The sequence below is a fragment of the Aotus nancymaae genome, unplaced genomic scaffold (genome assembly GCF_030222135.1).
Source record: "Aotus nancymaae isolate 86718 unplaced genomic scaffold, 86718_ANA_hifiasm-v0.15.2.pri h1tg000032l_0, whole genome shotgun sequence".
Taxonomy (NCBI): domain Eukaryota; kingdom Metazoa; phylum Chordata; class Mammalia; order Primates; family Aotidae; genus Aotus; species Aotus nancymaae.
In genome coordinates, this window is record NW_026988445.1 from 30,437,884 (window position 1) to 30,462,756 (window position 24,873).

The following is a 24,873-nucleotide window of genomic DNA, read 5'->3' on the forward strand; positions in this document are numbered from 1 at the left end:
TGGAATTGAAAAATAGATGACAAAGAGAAAATTAACCAAAAGCCCGTATACCAGAGTCTCAAAACACCTCTTCCCTACTTTTGGCTTGATTTTGAGTAAGCAATGGAAGGTTAACGTACAGAATCTTGTTGAATTTGATACTAACATTATCTCTGATCCAGATTACCGCTGTAGCCTCCTATCTGGTCTTCCTACCCTGACTCTTACCCTTCTAGAATGGCTTCTTCAAACAATAGTCTAATTCTTTGAGTGGTTTAAAAAATGTGATCACTGTATTACAGAAAAAGAAATAAAATCAATGCACACTTAATGGCTCTGTGGTGACCAGTATTTCAAACTACTTACCTGAAATATAATTTACATTATTAAATTATATTTAGATTGGTACAAAACTAATTGCCGTTTTTGCCATTACTTTTAATGGCAAAAATTAAAAGTAATGGCAAAAACCACAATTACTTATAACAAAATGTATCTGTTTTAACAGTATAGTTTGGTAAGTTTTTGTTTTTTTGAGAGGGGGTCTCGCTGTGTTGCCCAGGCTGGTCTCTAACTCATGAGTTCAAACAATCCTCCCACCTAAGCCTCCCAAAGTGCTGGGATTATATGCACATGCCACATGCCATCACACCCAGCTTTAATAAAGTTTTGAGATATACATATATATATATATCTCTCTCCAAATAACCAACACCAAAGTTTAGCTATAGACATTAGTACTACCCAAAAGTTCCTTTGTGCCCCTGCTTTCAAGTCCTCCATCCCAAGCAACTCAGTGGTCTCATCTCCATAATTATAAGATTAGTTTTGTCTAGTCTAGAACAGTATTACCTCTTTCCATCTGGCTTCATTCTCTCAATACAATGTTTTGAGATTCACTAATGTTGCACATGCATCAGTAGTTTCTTCCTTTTTTATTTTTGAGACAGAGTTTCGCCCTTATTGCCCAGGCTGGAATGCAACGGCGAGATCTCGGCTCACCACAACCTCCGACTCCCAGTTCAAGCAATTCTCCTGCCTTACTTCCCTAGTAGCTGGGACTACAGGTGCACGCCACCATACCCAGCTAATTTTTGTATTTTTAGTAGAGATGGGGTTTCACTATGTTGACCAGGATGGTCTTGTTCTCTTGACCTCGTGATCCACCTGCCTTGGCCTCCCAAAGTGCTGGGATTACAGGCATGAGCCACCACACCCAGCCAGTTGTTTGTTCCTTTTAATGAACAAGTAATAGTATAGTATGCATCTATTTATTCATTTACCTGTGGATGACTATTTGACTTGTTTCCAGGTTTGGAACTTTGAACATTCACGTACAAGTTGTTTTTGTAGACATAAGTTTTCATAAGTCTTAGGTAAATAAGAATAGAATTGCTGGGTCACATGGTAAGTACGCCTTTAACATTATTACAACCTGCTAAACTTTTCCAAAGCATTATAACGCTTTACATTCCCACCACCAGTGAACAAGAGTTCCAGTTGATCTATCGCCTTGGCAGCACTTGACAAGGTCACTCCTTTCAATTTTAGTCTTTCTAGTGGGTGTTTAGTAATATCTCATTATTGTTTTAATTTTCCTTTCTCTGATGACCAGTGATGTTGAGTATCTTTTAATGTATATCTTCTTAATTCTTTTTTTTTTTTATTGCATTTTAGGTGTTGGGGTACATGTGAAAAACATGCAAGGTTGTTGCATAGGTGCATACGTGGCAGTGTGATTTGCTGCCTTCCTCCCCTTCACCTATATCTGGCATTTCTCCCCATGCCATCCCTCCCCAACTCCCCACCCCCCCTCTGTCCCCCCCCCTCCCCCCAACAGACCCCAGTGTATAGTGCTCCCCTCCCTGTGTCCATGTGTTCTCCTTGTTCAACACCCACCTATGAAAGAGAATATGTGGTGTTTGATTTTCTGTTCTTGTGTCAGTTTGCTGAGAATGATGGTTTCCAGGTTCATCCATGTCCCTACAAAGGACGCGAACTCATAGTTTTTGATGGCTGCATAATATTCCATGGTGTATATGTGCCACGTTTTTCCTGTCAGTCTATCATCGATGGGTATTTGGGTTGGTTCCAGGTCTTTGCTATTGTAAACTGTGCTGCAATGAACATTCGTGTGCATGTGTCCTTATAGTAGAACGATTTATAATCCTTTGGATATATACCCAGTAATGGGATTACTGGGTCAAATGGAATTTCTATTTCTAGGTCCTTGAGGAATCACCACACTGTTTTCCACAATGGTTGAACTAATTTACACTCCCACCAACAGTGTAAAAGTGTTCCTATTTCTCCACATCCTCTCCAGCATCTGTTGTCTCCAGATTTTTTAATGATCACCATTCTAACTGGCGTGAGATGGTATCTCAACGTAGTTTTGATTTGCATTTCCCTAATGACCAGTGATGATGAGCATTTTTTCATATGTTTGTTGGCCTTATGTATCTCTTCTTTTGTAAAGTACCTGTTGATATCCTTGGCCCATTTTTGAATGGGCTTGTTTTTTTCTTGTAAATCTTTTTTAGCTCGTTGTAAATTCTGAATATCAGCCCTTTGTCAGACGGGTAGGCTGCAAAAATTTTTTCCCATTCTGTTGGTTGCCGATTCACTCTATTGACTGTTTCTTTCGCCGTGCAGAAGCTGTGGAGTTTGATCAGGTCCCATTTGTCTATTTTGGCTTTTGTTGCCAATGCTTTTGGTGTTTTGGTCATAAAGTACTCGCCTACGCCTATGTCCTGAATGGTTTTGCCTAGGTTTTCTTCTAGGGTTTTTATGGTGTTAGGTCTTATGTTTAAGTCTTTAATCCATCTGGAGTCAATTTTAGTGTAAGGTGTTAGGAAGGGGTCGAGTTTCTGCTTTCTGCATATGGCTAGCCAGTTTTCCCAACACCACTTATTGAACAGGGATTCCTTTCCCCATTGCTTGTTTTTGTCGGGTTTGTCAAAGATCGGGTGGTTGTAGATATGTTGTGTCGCCTCCGACGCCTCTGTTCTGTTCCATTGGTCTATATCTCTGTTTTGGTACCAGTACCATGCTGTTTTGATTACTGTAGCCTTGTAGTATAGTTTGATGTCCGGTAGTGTGATGCCTCCTGCTTTGTTCTTTTTGCTTAGAATTGACTTGGCTATGCGGGCTCTCTTTTGGTTCCATATGAAGTTTAAGATGGTTTTTTCCAGTTCTGTGAAGAAGGTCATTGGTAGCTTGATGGGGATAGCGTTGAATCTGTAAATTACTTTGGGCAGTATGGCCATTTTCATGATATTGATTCTTCCTAACCATGAACATGGAATGTTTCTCCATCTGTTTGTGTCATCTCTTATTTCGTTGAGCAGTGGTTTGTAGTTCTCCTTGAACAGGTCCTTTACATTCCTTGTTAGTTGTATTCCTAGGTATTTTATTCTCTTTGTAGCAATTGTGAATGGCAGTTCGTTCTTGATTTGGCTCTCTTTAAGTCTGTTATTGGTGTATAGGAATGCTTGTGATTTTTGCACATTGATTTTGTATCCTGAGACTTTGCTGAAGTTGCTTATCAGTTTCAGGAGATTTTGGGCTGAGACAATGGGGTCTGTTAGATATACAATCATGTCGTCTGCAAATAGAGACAATTTGACTTCCTCCTTTCCTAATTGAATACCCTTTATTTCCTTTTCTTGCCTGATTGCTCTGGCTAGAACTTCCACTACTATATTGAATAGGAGTGGTGAGAGAGGGCATCCTTGTCTAGTGCCAGATTTCAAAGGGAATGCTTCCAGTTTTTGCCCATTCAGTATGATATTGGCTGTTGGTTTGTCGTAAATAGCTTTTATTATTTTGAGATACGTTCCATCGATACCTAGTTTATTGAGAGTTTTTAGCATAAAGGGCTGTTGAATTTTGTCGAAGGCCTTCTCTGCATCAATTGAGATAATCATGTGGTTTTTGTCTTTGGTTCTGTTTATGTGGTGAATTATATTTATAGACTTGCGTATATTGAACCAGCCTTGCATCCCCAGGATGAATCCTACTTGATCATGGTGGATAAGCTTTTTGATGTGCTGTCACAATCGGTTTGCCAGTATTTTATTGAAGATTTTTGCATCTATGTTCATCATGGATATTGGCCTGTAGTTTTCTTTTCTTGTTGGGTCTCTGCCAGGTTTTGGTATTAGGATGATGTTGGTCTCATAAAATGATTTGGGAAGGATTTCCTCTTTTTGGATTATTTGGAATAGTTTCAGTAGGAATGGTACCAGTTCCTCTTTGTATGTCTGGTAGAATTCGGCTGTGAACCCATCTGGACCTGGGCTTTTTTTGGGTGGTAGGCTCTTAATTGCTGCCTCGACTTCAGACCTTGTTATTGGTCTATTCAGGGTTTCAACTTCTTCCTGGTTTAGGCATGGGAGGAGGCAACTGTCCAGGAATTTATCCATTTCTTCCCGGTTTTCTAATTTATGTGCATAGAGTTGCTTGTAATAATCTCTGATGATGGTTTGAATTTCTTTGGAATCTGTGGTGATATCCCCTTTAACATTTTTTATTGCATCTATTTGGTTATTCTCTCTTCTTTTTTATTAGTCTGGCTAGTGGTGTATTTTGTTGATCTTTTCAAAAAACCAGCTCCTGGATTTATTGATTTTTTGTAGGGTTTTTCGTGTCTCTATCTCCTTCAATTCTGCTTTGATCTTAGTTATTTCTTGTCTTCTGCTAGGTTTTGAGTTTTTTTGATCTTGCTCCTCTAGCTCTTTCAATTTTGATGATACGGTGTCAATTTTAGATCTTTCCTTTCTTCTCATGTGGGCACTTATTGCTACATATTTTCCTCTAGAGACTGCTTTAAATGTGTCCCAGAGATTCTGGTATGTGGTGTCTTCGTTCTCGTTGGTTTCGAAGAACATCTTTATTTCTGCCTTCATTTCAGTGTTTATCCAGTCTACATTCAGGAGAAAGTTGTTCATTTTCCATGAAGCTGTGCGGTTCTGGGTTGGTTTCTGAATTCTGAGTTCTAACTTGATTGGACTGTGGTCTGAGAGACTGTTTGTTATGGTTTCCGTTCTTTTGCATTTGCTGAGGAGTGATTTACTTCCAATTATGTGGTCAATTTTAGAGTAGGTGTGATGTGGTGCTGAGAAGAATGTATATTCTGTGGATTTGGGGTGGAGAGTTCTGTAAATGTCTATTAGGTTTGCTTGTTCCAGGTCCGAGTTCAAGTCCTGGATATCCTTGTTAATTTTCTGTCTCGTTGATCTGTCTAATATTGACAATGGGGTGTTGAAGTCTCCCACTATTATTGTGTGGGAGTCTAGGTCTCTTTGTAATTTTTTAAGAACTTTCCTTATGTATTTGGGTGCTCCTGTATTAGGTGCATATATATTTAGGATCGTTAGCTTTTCTTGTTGCATTGATCCCTTTACCATTATGTAATGTCCTTCTTTGTCTCTTTTGATCTTTGTTGCTTTAAAGTCTATTTTGTCAGAGATGAGAATTGCAACTCCTGCTTTTTTTTGCTCTCCGTTTGCTTGGTAAATCTTCCTCCATCCCTTTATTGTGAGTCTTTGTGTATCCTTGCATGTGAGGTGGGTTTCCTGGATACAGCACACTGATGGGTTTTGGCTTTTTATCCAGTTTGCTAGTCTGTGTCTTTTGATTGAGGCGTTTAGTCCGTTTACATTTAGGGTTAATATTGTTATGTGTGAATTTGATCCTGTCATTTTGATGCTAGCTGGCTGTTTTGCCCATTGGTTGATGCAGATTCTTCATTGTGTTGATGCTCTTTACCGTTTCGTGTGTTTTTGGAGTGGCTGGTTCTGGTTGTTCTTTTCTATGTGTAGTGCCTCCTTCAGGAGCTCTTGTAAAGCTGGTCTGGTGATGGTGAAATCTCTGAGTTCTTGCTTGTTCACAAAGGATTTTATTTTCCCTTCACTTATGAAGCTTAGTTTGGCTGGATATGAAATTCTGGGTTGAAAGTTCTTTTCTTTAAGGATGTTGAATATCGGCCCCCACTCTCTTCTGGCCTGTAGGGTTTCTGCTGAGAGATCTGCAGTGAGTCTGATGGGCTTCCCTTTGTGGGTAACCCGACCTTTCTCTCTGGCTGCCCTTAGTATTTTCTCCTTCATTTCAACCCTGGTGAATCTGATGATTATGTGCCTTGGTGTTGCTCTTCTAGGGGAATATCTTTGTGGTGTTCTCTGTATTTCCTGGGCTTGAATATTGGCCTGCCTTGCTAGGTTGGGGAAGTTTTCCTGGATAATATCCTGGAGAGTATTTTCCAGCTTGGATGCATTCTCTTCGTCACATTCAGGTACCCCTATCAAACGTAGATTAGGTCTTTTCACATAGTCCCATATTTCTTGTTGGCTTTGTTCATTCCTTTTTACCCTGTTTTCTCTAATCTTGCCTTCTCGTTTTATTTCATTGAGTTGATCTTCTACCTCTGATATCCTTTCTTCTGCTTGGTCAATTCGGCTGTTGAAACTTGTGCATGCTTCGCGAAGTTCTCGTGTTGTGTTTTTCAGCTCCATCAATTCACTCATATTCCTCTCTAAGTTGTCCATTCTCGTTAGCATTTCGTCAAGTCTTTTTTCAAGGTTCTTAGTTTCTTTACATTGGGTTAGAACATGTTCTTTTAGCTCACGAAAGTTTCTTATTATCCACTTTCTGAAAGCTGATTCTGTCATTTCCTCACACTCATTCTCCATCCAGTCTTATTCCCTTGCTGGTGGGGAGTTGTGCTCCCTTGTAGGAGGAGAAGTGTTCTGATTTTGGGTGTTTTCATCCTTTTTGCGCTGGTTTCTTCCCATCTTTGTGGATTTATCCACCTATCGACTTTGTAGTTGCTGTCTTTCTGATTTTGGTAATTTTAAGTCTGCAGCAGCAGAACTCATAAACCCCCTTTTTCTTCCCTCCCGGTGTTCTGTCCCGGGGATTTAGGGAGTTATGATTTTCCGCCGTCTTGTTGTTGCTTTCCCTGCCCACAAGGTGGCAGCCTAGTCGCACTCAGCCTGTAGAGGCTTTGCTGAGCTGCTGTGGGCTCCGTCCAGCTTCCTTGTGAACTTCCCTGCAGTCCTGTTTATATGGGCGTAGTTAGAACTGCTTCCGCTATGATGGCCCGCCCCTGTAGTGAGGAGTCTCTGTAGTGGCGGGTTACCTTGGTTACGGCAAATTGCCCTAGGAACTGCAGGGTGTGTCCTAATGGAGGACGCCCCTCCCCCACAGAGCTGGACCGACCCGGGTTCAGTTGTGTTTCCTGAGGCGCTTTCTTTGCCCAGGAGTCTCCTGTCTTGACTCCCTGTTTCAGCTCCCCTTGCTGGCTTACCGGGGACTCGGTTTCACTCACTCTGCAGGAGGAGCCACTTCCCTTGCCTCACGGCACAGGCCGAGCGGTTGCGCCAGTCAAACCAGCCACGCTGGCGACCCGTGGGGCTCTTTCCCCTGTGAATCTCCTGGTCTGTGGGCAGTAAAAATCCGCTGCCCAGTGAGCCGTTGCTGAAGCGGCAGCTCTGAGATTCGTGGCGCGTTTTTGCCCGGGGAATCTCCTGGCTTGACTCCCTGTTTCAGCTGCCCTCGCTGGCTTACAGAGGACTCGGTCGCACTCACTCTGCAGAAGGAGCCACTGCTCCCTGCCTCAGGGTGCAGGCCTAGTGGCGGCCACACCACTCAAGCCAGCAGCGCTGGCGACCTGTGGTGCTCTTCCCCCTGTGAATCTCCTGGTCTGTGGGCAGTAAATATCCGTCTGGAAATGCGGCGTCCACTCACCCTCTGCGCTTTCTCTCGGAGCTGCATTCGCGAGTTCCTCCTAATCGGACATCTTGGATCAATCCCCTAATGTATATCTTCTTAAAGTGTCTATTCAAATCTTTTACCTGTTTTACTGGGTTATCTTACTACTGAATTATAAGTATTCTTACATTTAGGATACAATTTCTTGGTTGGGGAGAGAAAGAGAGAAGGAGGAAGATAGAGAAAGAAGGAAAGAGGGGGAGAGAGAGAGAGATTTCAAATATTTTCTCCATGTCTGTAGTTTGACTTTTGATTTTCTTAATGAAGTCAAGGAGCTAAAGAGTTTAACTTCGACGAAAATCAATTTATCAGTTTTTCTTGGATGCTTAGTGCTTTCTGTGTTCTACCTAGGAAACTTTCTGTACCCCATATCCAAAGAGTTTCTCCTACGTTTTCTTCCAAAGGTTCTATAGATAGTTTTAGCCTTTAAGTTTAAGCTTACTATATCTTATTAAATGTATTGAAAAATTGTTTTTACTTTTATCATTTATTTTTCCATGTACATATTCAGCACAATTTGTTGAAAAGACTACCCTTTCACTATTGAATTATGTTGGCACATTTACTGAAAATCAATTGGCCACATATGTGTAGGACTATGTTCTTTGTATTTTTGTTTCTGAATACAGGTTGAATATCCCTTATTTGAAATGCTCAGGACCAGAAGTGCTTCATGTTTTGGATTTTTTTGGATTTTGAAATGTTTGCATTATACTTACTGGCTGACATCCCTAATCTAAAAATCCAAAATCCAAAATACTCCAATGAGCATTTCCTTTAAATGTTTTGGATTTTGGAGTACTGCAGATTTTTGGATTTTGGATGCTCAACCTGAATTATGATATGCTGACATTTTTAAAACCTTTCTGACTAAGAAGAAGACCGTTCCTCCCAGGGTCAGCCAATTAAAGAGCTCAATCCTGAGCATGCCTTTGATAGGCAAACTAAATGATCCAGAGCCATACTTCCTCTGTCTGGCCCTGACACCATAGGAGGCAATATTCTTCTGCCTTAATCATCCCAGGGCCAGGTACCAGGCAAATAGAGACCACCCTTATGCCCCAAGATCCCCTGATATTATTCAAACTAGCCAATCCTAAACTGAGAAGCACCTGTGAATGCGACAGTCAAGGGAATGGCTCACAAAAACCTGAGACCTAATCACAGAACTATACAATAGTCAGTCTCCTCTTACATCTTGTCACCACACTATAAAGGCCTATTGACAGTAGTTTCTTTTACATTATGTCTAGCTGTAAAGAAAAAATTATAAGACATACCATATTAGTACATTCTCATGCTGCTATAAAAAGAATACTCAAGAATGGGTAATTTATAAAGGAAAGAGGTTTAATTGACTCACAGTTCGACATGGCTGTGGAGGAAACTTACAATCATAGTGAAAGGGGAAGCAAGCATGTCCTTCTTCATATGGCAGCAGGAAGGAGAAGTGCCCAGCAAAGGGGGAAGCCCCCTTATAAAACCATCAGATCTCATGAGAACTAACTCACTATCAGGAGAATAGGATGGGAGATACTGCCCCCATGACTCAATTATCTCCACCTGGTCCCGGTCCCTACCACGACACATGGGGATTACGGGAACTACAATTCAAAATGAGATTTGGGTGGGGACACAATCAAACCACGTCACATACTGAAGGGCAAAATATATAGTTTAAAGAGACAGAGCAAGCATTAGTACCAGAGTCACATATGGCAAGGATGTTGGAATTATCAGACTAGAAATTTTTAAAAACTATAATTAATATGCTAAGGATTCTAATGGAAAAGGAAACAGCATAAAAGAACAGACAGGAGATATAAGCATAGAAACAGAAATTCTAAGAATCAAAAAGAGCTGCTAGATCAAAAACACCAACAAAAATAAAGAATGCCTTTGATGTCTTACTGGTAGACTGGACATGGCTGAAGAGAAGAATCTGTGAGCCGAAAATATCCCAATATAGTAACCACCAACATTAAGAAGCAAAGAGAAAGAAGACTTTATTAAAAAAAAAAAAAAAAAAAAAAAAACAAAGTAGAATATCCAAGAACTGTGGAATGATTACAAAAAGGTATAAGATATGTGCAATGGATATATCAGAAGAAGGATAAAGAGAGAATGGAACATAAGCAATACTTGAAGTAATAATGACTGAGAAGTTCTCCCAGATTGATGCCAGGCACCAAACCACAGATCCAGGAAATTCAGAGAACACCAAGCAGAATAAAAGTCCAAAAATCTATACTTAGGCATGCTATTTTCAAACTACAAAAAATAAAGTTTTTTTTAAATATTGAGAGAAGCCAGATTTTTATAGCTAAAGATAAGTATGTCTGTTTTAGGTGTTCATAGATATTGAAATGGTTTCAGTAACATGTCATTTTCTGAAAAGCTCAAAATACTTGAAAGGTGTGCGAAATGATCTGAAGGTCTGTACCCTCCAAAACTCATGTTGAAATTTAATTACCATTATATCAGTATTAAGAGGTGAAGTCTTTAAGAGGCTATTAGGCCATAAGGGCTCTGTCCTCAAGGGCAGGATTAACGATGCCCTCTTGTCTCTCTGCCCTTCCACCTGTGAAGCCTTCCACCATGTGATGTCACAGCAAGAAGGCCCTCACATCATGCAGCCATCATAATGTTGAACTTCCAAGCCTCCAGAAATGTGAGTCAATAAATTTCTGTTCTTCATTTATACACTGCTGATGGGAATGTATATTAGTGCAGCCACTGTGGAGAACAGTTTGAAGATGTCCCAAAGAACTAACAGTTGAACTACCATTTGACCCAGCAATTCCATTATTGGGTATATACCCAAAGGAAGATAAGTCATTCTACCAAAAAGACACATGCACCCTATGTCTATCACTGCACTGTTCACAACAGCAAAAACAGGGAATCAATCTAGGTGCCCAACATTGGCGGACTAAATAAAGAAAATGTGATATATATATATATATATAATGAAATACTATGAAGCCATGAAAAAGAATAAAATCATGTCCTTGGGCCTTGTACAGTGGCTCACACCTGTAATTCCAGCACTTTGGGAGGCTGAGGCAGGTAGATCGCCTGAGGTCAGGAATTTGAGACCAGCCTGGCCAACATGGTGAAACCCCATCTCTACTAAAAATACAAAAATTAGCCAGGCATGGTGGTGGGCACCCGTAATCCCAGCTATTCAGGAGGCTGAGGCAAGAGAATCACTTAAGCCCAGCAGGCAGAGGTTGTAGTGAGCCAAGATCGTGCCACTGCACCCCAGCCTGGGTGACAGAGAGAGACTCCAACTCAGGGGAAAAGGAAAAAATCATGTCTTTTGCAACAACATGGATGCAGCTGGAGGCCATTATCCTAAGCAAAGTAGTACAGAAACAGAAAATCAATTACAGAATGTTCTCATAAGTGGGAGCTAAAATTGGCTACAAAGTATATAAATACAGGAATAGACACTGGAGAATATAAGGAACGGAGAGGACAGAAAGGTGCAGGGTTGAAAAACTACCTTTTGAGTACTATGCTCACTTCTTGGGTGACAGGTTCAATCATACTCCAAACCACAGCATCATACAGAATGTCTTTGTAAAAAACCCACACATGTACCCCCAGAATCTAAAATACACGCTGAAAACAAATTAAATAAATTTGAAAAAATAAAAATAAATTTTTGTTTTTTATAAATTACCCAGTGTCAGTTATTCTAACAGCACAAAACAGACTAAAATAAACACCATACATATAGAGGAACAAAGAATCATAGCCAACTTTTCAAAAACCATGTACAAGAGAGTGAAATGAAATAAAGTACTGAGAGAAAAAAAAAAAAAAAAAAACTACTAATCTAGAATTCTGTACCCTGTGAAATTACCCTGTAAAAGTGAAGGAAAAATATGGACTTTTTCAGGAAAACAAAAATTGAAGAAATTTATTGCCAGCAGATCTGTCCCCACAAAATGTTAAAAGAAATTCTGTAGAGAGAAGAAAAATGATAAAGGTTAGAAACTCAGATCTACATAAAGAAAGAACAAGAATCAAAGAAGGAATCTGTAAAGGTGAATCAAAAACTTTCTTTTTTTTATTCTTATTGACCTAACAGATAATAGTTTGTTCAAAAGACTACTAATAGCATCAATGTATTTAATTATGTATGCTTATGTATAGGCTAAGTAAATGACATAGGAGAGGGAGCAGGGGCCAGGCGCAGTGACTCAGGCCTATAATTTCAGCACTTTGGGAGGCCGAGCCAAGGTAGACTACCGGAGATTAGAAGTTCAAGACCAGCCTGGGCAACATAGAGAAATCCCATCTCTACACAAAATACAAAAAGTAGCCAGGTGGTGCATGACTCTGATAGTCCCAGCTATTTGGAGGTGGTGGGGGTGGGGGACAGTGCTGAGGAACGGGGATCACTTGAGCTGAGGAGGTCAAGGCTGCCGTGAGGAGTGTTCATGCCACTGCACTCCAGCCTGGGAGACAGAGAGAGATCCCATTTCTAAAAAAAAAAACTTTTCAAAGAGAGGAAGCAGGAATTAAAAGTATATTGTCATTCTAACTCTATATGTAAAGCAGTAAAGTGTCATTTGAGAGTAAATTTGGGTTCACTGTAAATGCATACTGCAATCTCTGGGGCAATCACTAAAAAGGTATCTATATATGATATGCTAATAAAGATAAATAAAATCATACAAAATACTCAATTAAAACCACAAAAGGCAGAAAAATAGTGAAAGACAACAATCGGAACAAAGAACAGGGCAACAAATAGAAAACAAATATGATAAATATTAACTCAACTATATCAATAATCACTTTGAATGTCAATGATCTAAATGCATCAATCAGAAGACAGGGATGGTCACAGTGGATCAAGACACAAAATCCAACCATATGTCAACCACAAGAAACCCATTTTAAGTACAAATAGATTAAATGAAGATGGATGGAGAAAGATATACCATGCTAACACTAATCAAAAGAAAAGCAGAAACAGCTACATTCATTCTAGATTTCAGGTTAAATGCCACTTCTACAGGAAACCCTTCTGTACCCACCTACTCACAGGTGAGTTTGTGCTCATCCCAATCACACTCAATCATATAATCATAGGCATGGGTCACTATCTTCTACCCTATAAAAGAAGTTTTATCAAAGTCAGGATCTTATTTACTTGCTCACTGCCTACTACTTATACCAACCCCTACAACTTAGAGCATAATAATCACTCTAACTCCTGTGTAGAAAATAATTTAGAAGTTGGAAAGAATCATAGTAACAATGCAGCTAATCCAGAAAGGAGATCATGGTAACAGGTAATACTAGAGAAGATGGTGAGCAGGGAACCAATTCAGATCTTTAGGTGGTAAAATCAGCAGGACATAATGATTAAATGATGTGTGGCCAAGAAAGGATGAGAATCAGAGATGGCACCTGGCAACTCAGACTGCTGGGCGACTGGAGAGACTGTTCACCGAATTGGAAAATATGAATGGAAGTGGGTCTGGGAGAAGATAATATACTCTGATTTAGATACGTTACACCAGAGACACCCGTGGAACAGCCAAGTGGAAAACAGGAGGAAGGAGGCTGGAGATGGTGTCTTGAGAATGATTAATATACAGATGCCACTTGAAGTCATGGGAGTAGATAAGATTACTCAGCAGGCAAAGGTAAAGTGAGAAAAGGAAAACTTCCAGCCTCCAGACACTTGAGGAGGTCAAAAACTTAAATACAACCAAATCATTTTAAACTTTATGTAGCATTCCCTTTGTGTTTACAGTTAGATACAAAGCTGACTTATCCACAGTACATTCCATTCATAGTCTATCAGTTTGAGGCCTGACACAGAACATTTATAAAATAAACAAAACTTGACTTCCTTCATTATCATTCCTTTGGGTATGCTAGTCTAGAAACCAACTTATTAAACCACTGTTAAGTGCTTACTAAAGTGTAATTAATTTTCTGCCCATCAAAACTGAATCAAATCATTCTATAACTAAGCATAAAATGTAAACCCAAAAACATGATTCACATTTTTAAAGAGGCCTATGATTACAAATACAAAATAGAATTTGTATCTGCTAATAGAGTGCTTTTAAAAAGTATATAAATTACAATTTGATGTAGTGCCTAACTGCTTATTTTGCTCAGCAATTAATTCATTCAATTAGAAATGTATATATTATAAATCAAATTAAATCCTGAAAAGGTAAATTAATACTTGATGAATTACTTGAAATTGACTTATCTGCTATCACTATTGTTTCCATCTTCTATTTTGAAAATGATTTTTTATTAAAAAAATGTAGCCTGCCCCTCCTCTTCGATCTGATAATCATGTGTGATGTTCTATTTACACCAATAAAGAAAAAAAAACTAGACCTCCTTCTATTAAATTATATGATAGCCACCTCATAATAAGGTATAGACAGGAATATAAAGCCACTGACGACAAAAACATTTTGACCAGTAACAGAAACAGTACTGTACACAGAGGTAAATACATATGTAGATGTGTACACTATATATGATGTATAGACCAACAGTTTGGTGTATATCCTCCATCCATAAAATAGACACAAATGGATTATCTCTGAAAAACAGAAGTAGCAGTGGGGGAAGGAAGCTGGAAAAAGACTTTTATGTTTTACTCTATATGACTTTATATGGTGCTAATTTTTATAATAAAAACAGATCCTTGTATTACTTATGTTTAAAAATGAAATGTGTGCCAGATGCTGTGGCTCATGCCTGTAATCCCAGCACTTTGGGAGGCCAAGGTGGGTGGACTGGTTGAGCTCAGGAGTTCGAGACCAGCCTGGGAAACATGGTGAAATCCCGTCTATACTAAAATACCAAAAAAAAAAAAAAAAATAGCTGGGTAGGGTGGCTCATACCTGTAGTCCCAGCTAATCGGGAGGCTGAGGCATGAGAACTGCTTGAACCTGGGAGGTGGAGGTTGCAGTGAGCTGAGATTGCACCACTGCACTCCAACCTGGGCGACAGAGTAAGACTCTGTCTCCAAACAAAAAAAGGAAAGAAATGTGAATATCGGTAGCACTGACACATCATCCTGTGGGTACAAGAGATATGTTACACCCTGCGATACCCCAATAGCCTCTCTCAGACAACTGGATGGCATGGTCCCACGCATCAAATGCTAAGCTAGTGAACCAAAATCATGTCCCCCTGGCGTATACCATATTATAGATTTTATACTACAGATTTACATCCTCTATATCAATTTCCATTCCAAGTGCTTTTGCGTTCTGTTCATTACTGTTCACAGTTCAGTCTGTCATTTAATTTTGCACAGCTTTGTGGATATACACAATAATTACAATGTATAATGCTATATTTTAAGGTTGAGATAAACACAGCAGTTTAAATGCATATGTTCTGGCCAACCTTTAACTCCCCCTCCACACATATACAAACACATACTCTAGCTGTTACATATATCCTCATCCTACTGGCTGTTTTCCCATTACCTTCCACAGTATATCTGACAGTGACATTATTATTGATGCTACAGTGAACAGCTAATATTTCTAGTAAAAACACATGCACTACAATGAATCAAAATGACATACCTACCCACCAAACTCCTGTTACTCATTCTAATCAGATAATAGCTTTTTTCTTGAGTGTACTACAAAAGGATGGAGTTGCACTAGAGGAAAAATAACTGTAAAACAGGGAAAAATAAAATGTTCTATTAAGTAAAATGCTTATTAAATGTTTTATTAATAAACTCTTTAGGTCACTGAGATTAGAAAGCAAGTTTGCCTAGATTTGTGTCAAATAATATGATAATTTGTCACTTCTCTATGTTTTCTGTTTAATCTGAAGTTCCTAGAAACAAATACCTCAGTTTCACGTGAACAAAACACCTAGAACATGCCATAAAACAATCTTTCTGGAACTAATACTGTATTAAAAATAGTATTAATGTTCCACTTTTTGCTTTTAGTTATTGCTGTTGGTAACATTCTTACACAAATCAGGGATCTTTCTAGCTTCAACAAAATTTTTGTTTAAAAAATGAGGTGGAAATAATACAAGTGTTTAAAAATTTCCTATCCTATTTTAATTAGAAAGTATTATACTGGCTGGGCACAGTGGCTGATACCTATAATCCCAGCATTTTGGGAGGCCAAAGCAGGAGGATCACTAGAGCTCAGGAGTTTAACACCAGCCTGGGCAAATAGTGAGAACTCATCTCCGTTAAAAAAAGTTTTTTAATTAGTTGGGTGTGATATCGTGTACCTATAATCCCAGATGCTCGGGAAGCAGAGGCAGGGAGATTGCTTGAAACCAGGATTTCAAGGCTGCAGTTAACTTGATAACACCACTGTACTCCAGTCCAAGAGACAAAGCAAGGCTATCTCCACAAAAATCCAAAAGCCAAGAAACAAAAGAATAATACAACATATATTGGAAAACTAGACCTAATCAGAATGTTAGAGCAAGAACAAAATTTAGGTTTAAAAGCGCAGTTAAAATTCTGAATATCTGGGTTTCATTTCTGAAACATCAGAGCCTACTAGTTACAGAATATTTGGCTAGTTGGCTGCCTCTCTCTCCTCAATTTCCTTATTAATAAAATAAGCATAATAATGGTACCTAATTCTCACAAGACTCTTGTAAAATCAAATGGAATAATACAGTGCCTGGCACACAGTGGATGCCTAATAAATACTAACTCTTATTATTAGCACAGATTCAGAAACTGAGGCCCAGACAGTCTGTGTTTTCTCTGAGATAATTTAACCAGCAAATGTCAGAATTAGCATGAGAACCTGGAACCCCCGATATTTTTCAACATTTGATTTCTTTTCCATTAAAACCACTTTTTTTGTAGTCTCAAGAAATTATTTTCAAAGGAGAAAATGAGAGAGAAGAAAATCCCTGAGACAAGCATGTCCTAAATTTAAAAGAAGCAACTTTGGATATGTGTGTGCATATACAAAAAACAAGAAACACAAAGAATGAATGGAGGGTGGCAGGGAGGAGGCAAATGACACAGACACAAAACCTCTAATTAGACTTTTTAATAAGATGTAACTCATTAGTACATAATTACATTTCTTATTAAATGATTAATCATAAGGTTACAAGAAAAGGTCATGTTGAATGTTAATTATACATCCTTTCAAGAATTTCAAAGATGTTAACAACAGTACTCGTAAATTAACTCAAACTCTCAGCAGAAAATTTGGCATTATCTTTAAAAATTCAAAAAGCATATATCCTTTCAACAATCAATACAATAAGAATCTACCCTACTATTAATTTTCAGAAGTGTACAAAAATATGCAAAATAGGATGCTAGGTGCATTACTGGCAATACCAAATATTAGAAAAATTTTAAGCATTCATTAACAGAGAAATTATTATTATGGTCAATTCATATAATGAAACATATGGGATACAAAATGTTGCTCTAAATATATTCTTAAATGAAAAACAAAATCAAAGTACACAAGAATTTGTGCCAGATTAACCTATATTTGTGTTTTTAAACATAGGATATAAAATACAAGTATGTTTGCACAAGCAAATGCTGCAAGGACACATGAGAAACTTAACAGTGATTGTGGAAATGAGAACTGAAGTCAGGAGGCAGTAAGACAGAGAGAAAGACATTTACTTTCTCATAATAGACTATACACACACACACACCAAATTTTTAACCATATACGTTTAACATTAGTTTTAACATTTTAACATTCCTGGCAACCTGTGTGACTTACCAGGTGAATAACAAGTAAAAATAAGTTAAAGGTTGTAAAGAAATAGACATAGGCCAACAGGTATAGTGAAGGACGAATTTAAGAGTAAAGAATCTGAAAGCTTCACTTACATGTATAGCTGAAAAGTCTTACCTGACACTTAGAACTACAGTATTTGGCGACGCGGCACTGAGAGCATCGCATCAGCTTTTCCTTCCTGTGAAAAAAAAAATTATTCCGCATTAAGAAATGAGCGGGAAACATACTACACAGCTGAAGAAAGAAAACATTAAGTTAACACATGGACACCAGTATGTTCTGCGAACTCCGTTATGTACAATCCCTTAAGATTTTGATTTTCACATTGATGAACATCCTTTTGAATCTTCATTTACACAAAACCTTCACTTACACAAAAACTAACATCCTTTGGTCTGACAGAAGATGGCAGAGAAGAGGCAGGACTAGCTTGCAACTCCCGATGGGACAGACAGAGCAACGTGCGGAGACTCACATTGTCAACTTTTGATCCAAGAACACAGCAACACCCAGGTAAACTGAGAGAATCCACACACTCTTTAAAGGAACTGTATCGCCACTGCAGGATCCCTAAGGCTCTGAAAAAATGTGAGTCCCCTTGCTCGGCAGGAAGGCTGGTGGTCTGGGGCAAGTTCTCAGCCGCAGTCACCAGCTGCCTGGAAACAGACTCTGTGCTGTTGTGGGAGCACAGTGGGAATGAGACCAGCCTTTAGGACTGTGGGTTGCTTGGGAGTGGGATGAAGCCTGTGACTGCCAGCTTTCCCCCACTTCCCTGGCAACCTGTGTGACCCAGCAGAAGCAGCCATAATCCCACTGGGAACATAACTCCATTGAACTGAGAACCATACCCCCATCCCCAACAGCAGCCCAAGCCCTAACCAAGGAGAATCTGAGCTCAGACACACCTATCCCTGACCCATCTGGTAGTTTTTCTTCACCAATCCTGGTTGCCAAAGACAAAGGACATAATCTCTTGGGAGCTCTATGGTCCTGCCCACCAACTGAGAAATCTGAATATGTAACCAGGCGACCCTGGACAAGTTTGCTTTCCTCCCTATAGGACCACTGCTGATGTGTTCTTGAAAGCATCACCTCCTGCTCAAGGCCAACCAACACAAAACCAGCACATTAAACAAAAATACAACCAAGGACCCTAGTAGAGTCCACTTCATGCCCCTGCTAGTTCCATCAGATCACAGGACTCTTAGCAGACACTCCGTAGTATCAGCACAGAGCCCAGTAGCTCCACTGGGTGACTAGACCCAGAAGAGTAAAAACAATCACTGCAGTTTGGCTCTCAAGAAGCTGCATCCCTAGGGGAAGAGAAAGCACCCCCTGGAACAAAAGTATCTGAACAGCAGCCTTTGAATCCCAGATCTCCCCTCTGACATAGAGTTCTCAAATGAGAAGGGACCAGAAAAACAATTCTGGTAATATGACAAAACAAGGTTCTTCAACACCCCCAAAAGATCACACCAGCTCACCAGCAATGGATCCAAACCAAGACAAAATATCTTGATTGCCAGAAAAAGAACTCAGGTTAATCATTAAGCTAATCAAGGAGGCCCCAGAGAAAGGTCAACTCCAACTTAAAGAAATAAAAAACATGATAAAGAATATGAAAAGAAAATTCTTCAGTGAGATAGCATAAATAAAAACAATTACAACTTCTAGAAATCAAAGAAACACCTGAGAAGTGCAAAATGAACTGGAAAGTCTCAGCAATAGAATCAAACAAGCAGAAGAAAGAACTTCAGAGCTTGAAGTTAACCCATTCATAAAAGAAAAAAGAATTTTTAAAAATGAGCAAAGCATCCAAGAAGTTTGGGACTATATTAAGCGTCCAAATCTAAGAATAACTGATGTTCCCAAGAAAAAAAAAAGAAACCCAAAAGTCTGGAAATATTATTTGAGGGAATAATCAAGGAAAACTTCTCTGGCCTTACTAGAGATCCAGAGATCCAAATACAAGAAGCTCAAAGAACACTTGGGAAACTCATCACCTAGGCACGTAGTCAAGAGGTTATACAAAGCCAAGATGAAGGAAAGAATCTTAAGAGCTGTGAGGCAAAAGCATCAGGTAAACTATAAAAGAAAACCTATCGGAGTAATAGCAGATCTCTGAGCAGAAACTATCAGAGGTATGTGAACCAGAGCAACTCCATCTTGAATAGGAGCTGGGTAAAATAAGGCTGAGATTTAATGTGCTGTAATCCCAGACGGTTAAGGCATTCTAACCCACAGGATGAGACAGGAGGTCAGCACAAGATATAGGTCATAAAGACCTTGCTGATAAAACAGGTTGCAGTGAAGAAGCTGGCTAAAATCCACCAAAACCAAGATAGTGACAAGAGTGATCTTTGGTCATCCTCACAACTACACTCCCACCAGCACCACGACAGTTTACAAATGCCATGACAACACCAGGAAGTTACCCTATATAGTCTAAAAAGGGAAGCCATGAATAATCCACCCCTGGTTTAGCATATCATCAAGAAATAACGATAAAAATGGACAATCAGCAGCCTTCAGGGCTGCTGTCTATGGAGTAGCCATTCTTTTGTTATTTTCCTAATAAACTTGCTTTCACTGTAAGGACTCACCTTGAATTATTTCTTGTACGAGATCTAAGAACCCCCCCCCCCGGTAACAAAACCGTACAAGCTAGAAGAGTTTGGGGTCCTATTTTTAGCCTCCTTAAACAAACAATTATCAGCCAAGAATTCTGTATCCAGCAAAACTAAGCTTCATAAATGAAGTAAGATACAGTCTTACAGAGAAACAAATGCTAAGAGTCTCTGTGATGGTTAATACGGAGTGTCAACTTCATTGGATTGAAGGATGCATGTATTGTTCCTGGGTGTGTCTGTGAGGGTGTTGCCAAAGGAGATAAACATTTGAGTCAAAGGACTGGGAAGGGCAGACCCACCCTCAATCTGGGTGGCCACAATTTAATCAGTTGCCAATGCAGCTAGAATAAAAGCAGGAAGAAGATCCTGAAAAGGCTAGACTGGCTTAGGTTCCGGACATACATCTTTGTCCCATGCTGGATGCTTCCTGCCCTCGAACATCACACTCCAAGGTCTTTAGTTTTGGAACTTGGACTGGCTTCCTTGTTCCTCAGCCTGCGGATGGCCTATTGTGGGACCTTGTGATCATTTGAGTTAACATTAAATAAACTCATATAGAGAGAGAACTCACATATTATATATATATAAAATAAACTCTCTACATATAGACATATATGTAGATATCTACATATACATAGATGTAAATACATATATGTATATATTCATATACTCGTCTATATGTGCACATACATATATGTAGATACCTACACATATATGTATATAAACTCATACACATATATGTGCATCTACATATATGTGCACGTATATATGCATGTGTGCATATATGCATGTGCATATATATGCATGTGTGTACATATATGCATGTGTGTACCTATATACATATACGTACAAACATGCATGTATGTGCACATATGTGTACATACATGTGTCCATGTATACACATATGTAGATATATGCATATGTGTGGCTATCTACATATATGTATATGTAGATATATGTACATATGTGTAGATGTGTGTACATATATATATGTGCATGTGTGTAGATATATGTAGATAGCTACATATATGTATGTGTAGATATATGTGCATATGTGTGTACATATATGTAGATATATGTAGATGTCTACATACATATGTAGAGAGAGAGTGTAATACATATATATATAGAGAGAGAGAGAGAGAACCTAATACAACCACTTACCAGCTGTGTAATACTAAGCAATTTAAACTCCCGAAACCACTGAATTAAAATGACAATAAATAATAATACTAACATTACATGGGTTGTAATGAGATTTAAATAAAACTTAAAAACTTAATATCATGCTTGGTTCATAGCGGTGCTCAGTAAATATTACTCATTATCATCACAGTTTTATTATTATTTTTAGATTTTTAATTGCAAACTTTCAAGATGTTTCTAGATATCATCTGAAATATTTTAGTACTAATAGATTAAACAATATTAATATAGTAACCAGTTCAGCCACTGTACAAATTCAGAATTTTATAAGCCTTTGAATGTTTATAATCCTTGGAATATTTTTCCTAGTTATTTTCAGGAAAATTTCAGAATTTTTAAAAATTAAAGTGATTACACTCACCATCCACCTATCAAACGGCTATTAATATAAACCAGCAGATGTGGTCAAAATTGTACAGCCTCATAGGAAAACAGAATGGATTTTGATTCATTTTTCTTTCTTATTTTTTGAGACAGGGTCTAGTGCTGTCACCCTGGCTGGAGCACAGTGGTGCAAATACAGCTCACTGAAACCTTGACCTCCCAGGCTCAGGCAATCCTCCCACCTCAGCCTCCCAAGTAGCTGGAACCACAGGTGCAAGCCACCACGCTTGGCTAATTTTTTTAGTTATTTGTACAGATAGGGTCTCCCTGTGTTGCCCAGTTAGTCTCAAACTTCTGAACTCAAGCAATCCTCCCACCTCAGCCTCCCAAAGTGCTAAGATTACAGGTGCCACTGCACCCAGCCTTGGATTCCTTTTTCTATGTTTCATTTCATTTTATTTCACATTTCTAACACAAAGTATATTTTTAAAAAATGTAATGGCTAGTATTTCAAGGAAAATTAATCTATACTTCACTGGCACCACACCTTCCTGGGAGAAACACAGGCACTTTAAATCCACATTAGCACTTTGGGAAAAGCACAGCAAAATATGTGGCCCAAACTAGAATCAGAGAGGCAGACCACCTACTTAAGCACTTCCCCTCCACTGTCTTCAACCCTCTAAATTAAAGCTAATGTCCTTGTGGAGCCTGTCCCATCTGATAAACACAAACCCCAGATGTGAATTCAACAAACACTCAGTGACCAGTCACTGTGGGCATCATCACATAAAGTCCCAAGGTGGATGACAGCAGAGAGGGTAACACAGTCACTGCTTCTTGTAGACTGCATTCAAGAAAGACAGCTCAACACACATCACTTGCAGAATAAACTAAAACACAAAACCATATTTTCAGAAGTGACACAGACTATATAGGACCCCAGTTCAGAAGAAGGAAAAGTCACTTTCTGATGAATAAAGACTGAGCAAACTATTGGACACAAGGAAAGAAAATGTTTTAGCTGTTTAAGGTTCAAAATGTACAGTACTCACTAGGGGTGTACCCTTGTAATGTCTTGTGGGCCCAATTTCCTCCTCTGCAAAGTGGGAATAAGTGACTTACTCATAGGACTGCAAGGCAAACTATAATATAATCTCTATTGAGTGCCTCCTAACACAGTGCCAACCAAAGCATTTAGTGCAGAGTTAAAACAGAGGCTGCTGGGTGTATTCTCAAATTGCTCAGGATAACTTTGTCCATCTCTATGCCATATCAGAAAAGTTTCTTACATATCTCTTCCATGGTTACCAAAAACAAAAAGAAAAAATAAATCAACATATGCTGCAAATATAGTCATCTCCACCCAGGTACACAGACAATTTATTAATACCACTTTCTGAAACCCACATGTATCCAGAATACTTGGTTCTAATTTCAAATTTTGACTAGCATCCGAAGTATCTGATACCTCAATCTACATTCACTGAAGTCTCTATTACTATTATTTTTAATGTGATCAAAATAACTGACCTCAAAGCAGTCTAATTCAAGAAGCTCTAACTTCAAATTTGCAAAAATGCGTTTTGAAGGTTGCATTTGTAGAAATGAAATCTGAAAAGACTGTTAAATCTTCAATAACATTAAAAGGCAATTACCATTCGTAACATTCTGATTGTTTTATGCAAGGTAATGTCTGTAACAAGTTAAGGAGCAAATTAAAACACCAGGGTCTTTGTGTTTTAAAACAACACAGTTTTAAACTTTCCTCATCATACTAACAGTATTTATTTAAAAGATTATACAATGCATGTTGTAAGTCACTCTGACAGCTAAGAACTGGAAACAAATGAATTCAGAATCAATATTAAAATAGATTTGGCTTGTTTTTTCAGGTAGAGCACATCCAAAAGCTGTGACCAAGATAAACTGCAGAAAAGCAATTTTTTTCCTAGTAACAACACCTGTTGCTAAATAGGCAACCTTTCCAGTCTACTCTAGTACACAACTCCGATCATCTAAAAGATCTGTTCAATTTCCCTAGGTCTTCCTGAAATCTAAAATATTTTTTTCAAAAAGTGAGGAAGAAGAAAAAGTTTGATTTTTCCCAAAGACTGAAATCAGACACCCTTTTAGTATGTAACTACTGCTAGCACAAATATCACAGCAAACACATATTTTATAAGTACCATGGGTAAAATTTCAAATAAGGTATTAGAATATTTGATCAATGTTTTCATAAATATACTATGACCTAAGCCTTCAAAATGGCAAAAGATGACCACCTTGAGTTCAGTTTCAGAAAATATTTTGTCACTCTAGAAAAATTATCTATCATACTTCCTCCAATTAGAAAATAAAACATCAGCACCATGCTTCTACTTCAGCTTCACTGAAGAAAATCAAAAGCTAAATTCACTAACTGTAGTCATTTGCTCATTTCAGAGGCCTGAAAGCATCTTCTCCTTCTGCCTGCTTTAAATATTTGCTCTTGTATTTTATAATTAAATATAATACTTTGTTTAACTTTTAACTATAAATTGCCTCAAGTCTCCCTGGAAGTAAGCAATAACAAAATCTCAACTAATTAATTCTCTCTTTTGGAAAATAAAATGATATTCTAAATTTATAAACAAAGACTATCATGCTGTCCTATTTCCTAAGTAAAGAAACCTTAAAAGAAGAGGCCTTAAGAGACATGGAATTAAATGTTACACCTACAAATGCACTATAATTAATTAAAAATTCTCATCGATTTTTTTATTAAGAGGTCAGTCATCTGCTGACAGCCACTGAATGAGAATTAATAAGGGTTAGTGCAAGGGTTTGATGCCTGCTGGTCCTCCTACAGTGAGCATGTTGTATGCCCAAGAAAAGGCTCTCCCATGGCCCTAAAATAGTACTCAGATATTTTTCTTATCAAACATCCGAGTTCGAGAATATCTTTTTATTAGTTTTTTTTAAGTACACATCTGTAGCAGCCAGACAGTTTAAGAATACCCTGAGATGAAGTTTAGACATCCCTCTAAAAGGCTATGACTACAAGTTATTTGCAACTTAGTATGAATTACTTTAATTCTGATAATCTTATTTCTTTTTCCCCACTCAGTTGAGATTTTAGGAATAGAAATTTTGCATAAAGTAGGTACAGAAAGGGGAGATAACAGTGACCAACATTTTAAAAG

The 24,873-nt window shown here is 38.4% G+C and overlaps 1 protein-coding gene across 2 annotated transcripts in view; it reads right to left on the minus strand.

The window, feature by feature from the left end:
- The window catches only part of SMYD3 (SET and MYND domain containing 3), a 778,672-nt gene that overhangs the window by 614,768 nt on the left and 139,031 nt on the right, over nucleotides 1–24,873 (minus strand). For both annotated transcript variants that reach the window (XM_064383675.1, XM_012443707.2), the window contains exon 2: nucleotides 17,643–17,706. In XM_064383675.1, coding sequence (XP_064239745.1) covers nucleotides 17,643–17,706 — 64 coding nt within the window. The remainder of the gene's footprint in view (nucleotides 1–17,642; nucleotides 17,707–24,873) is intronic.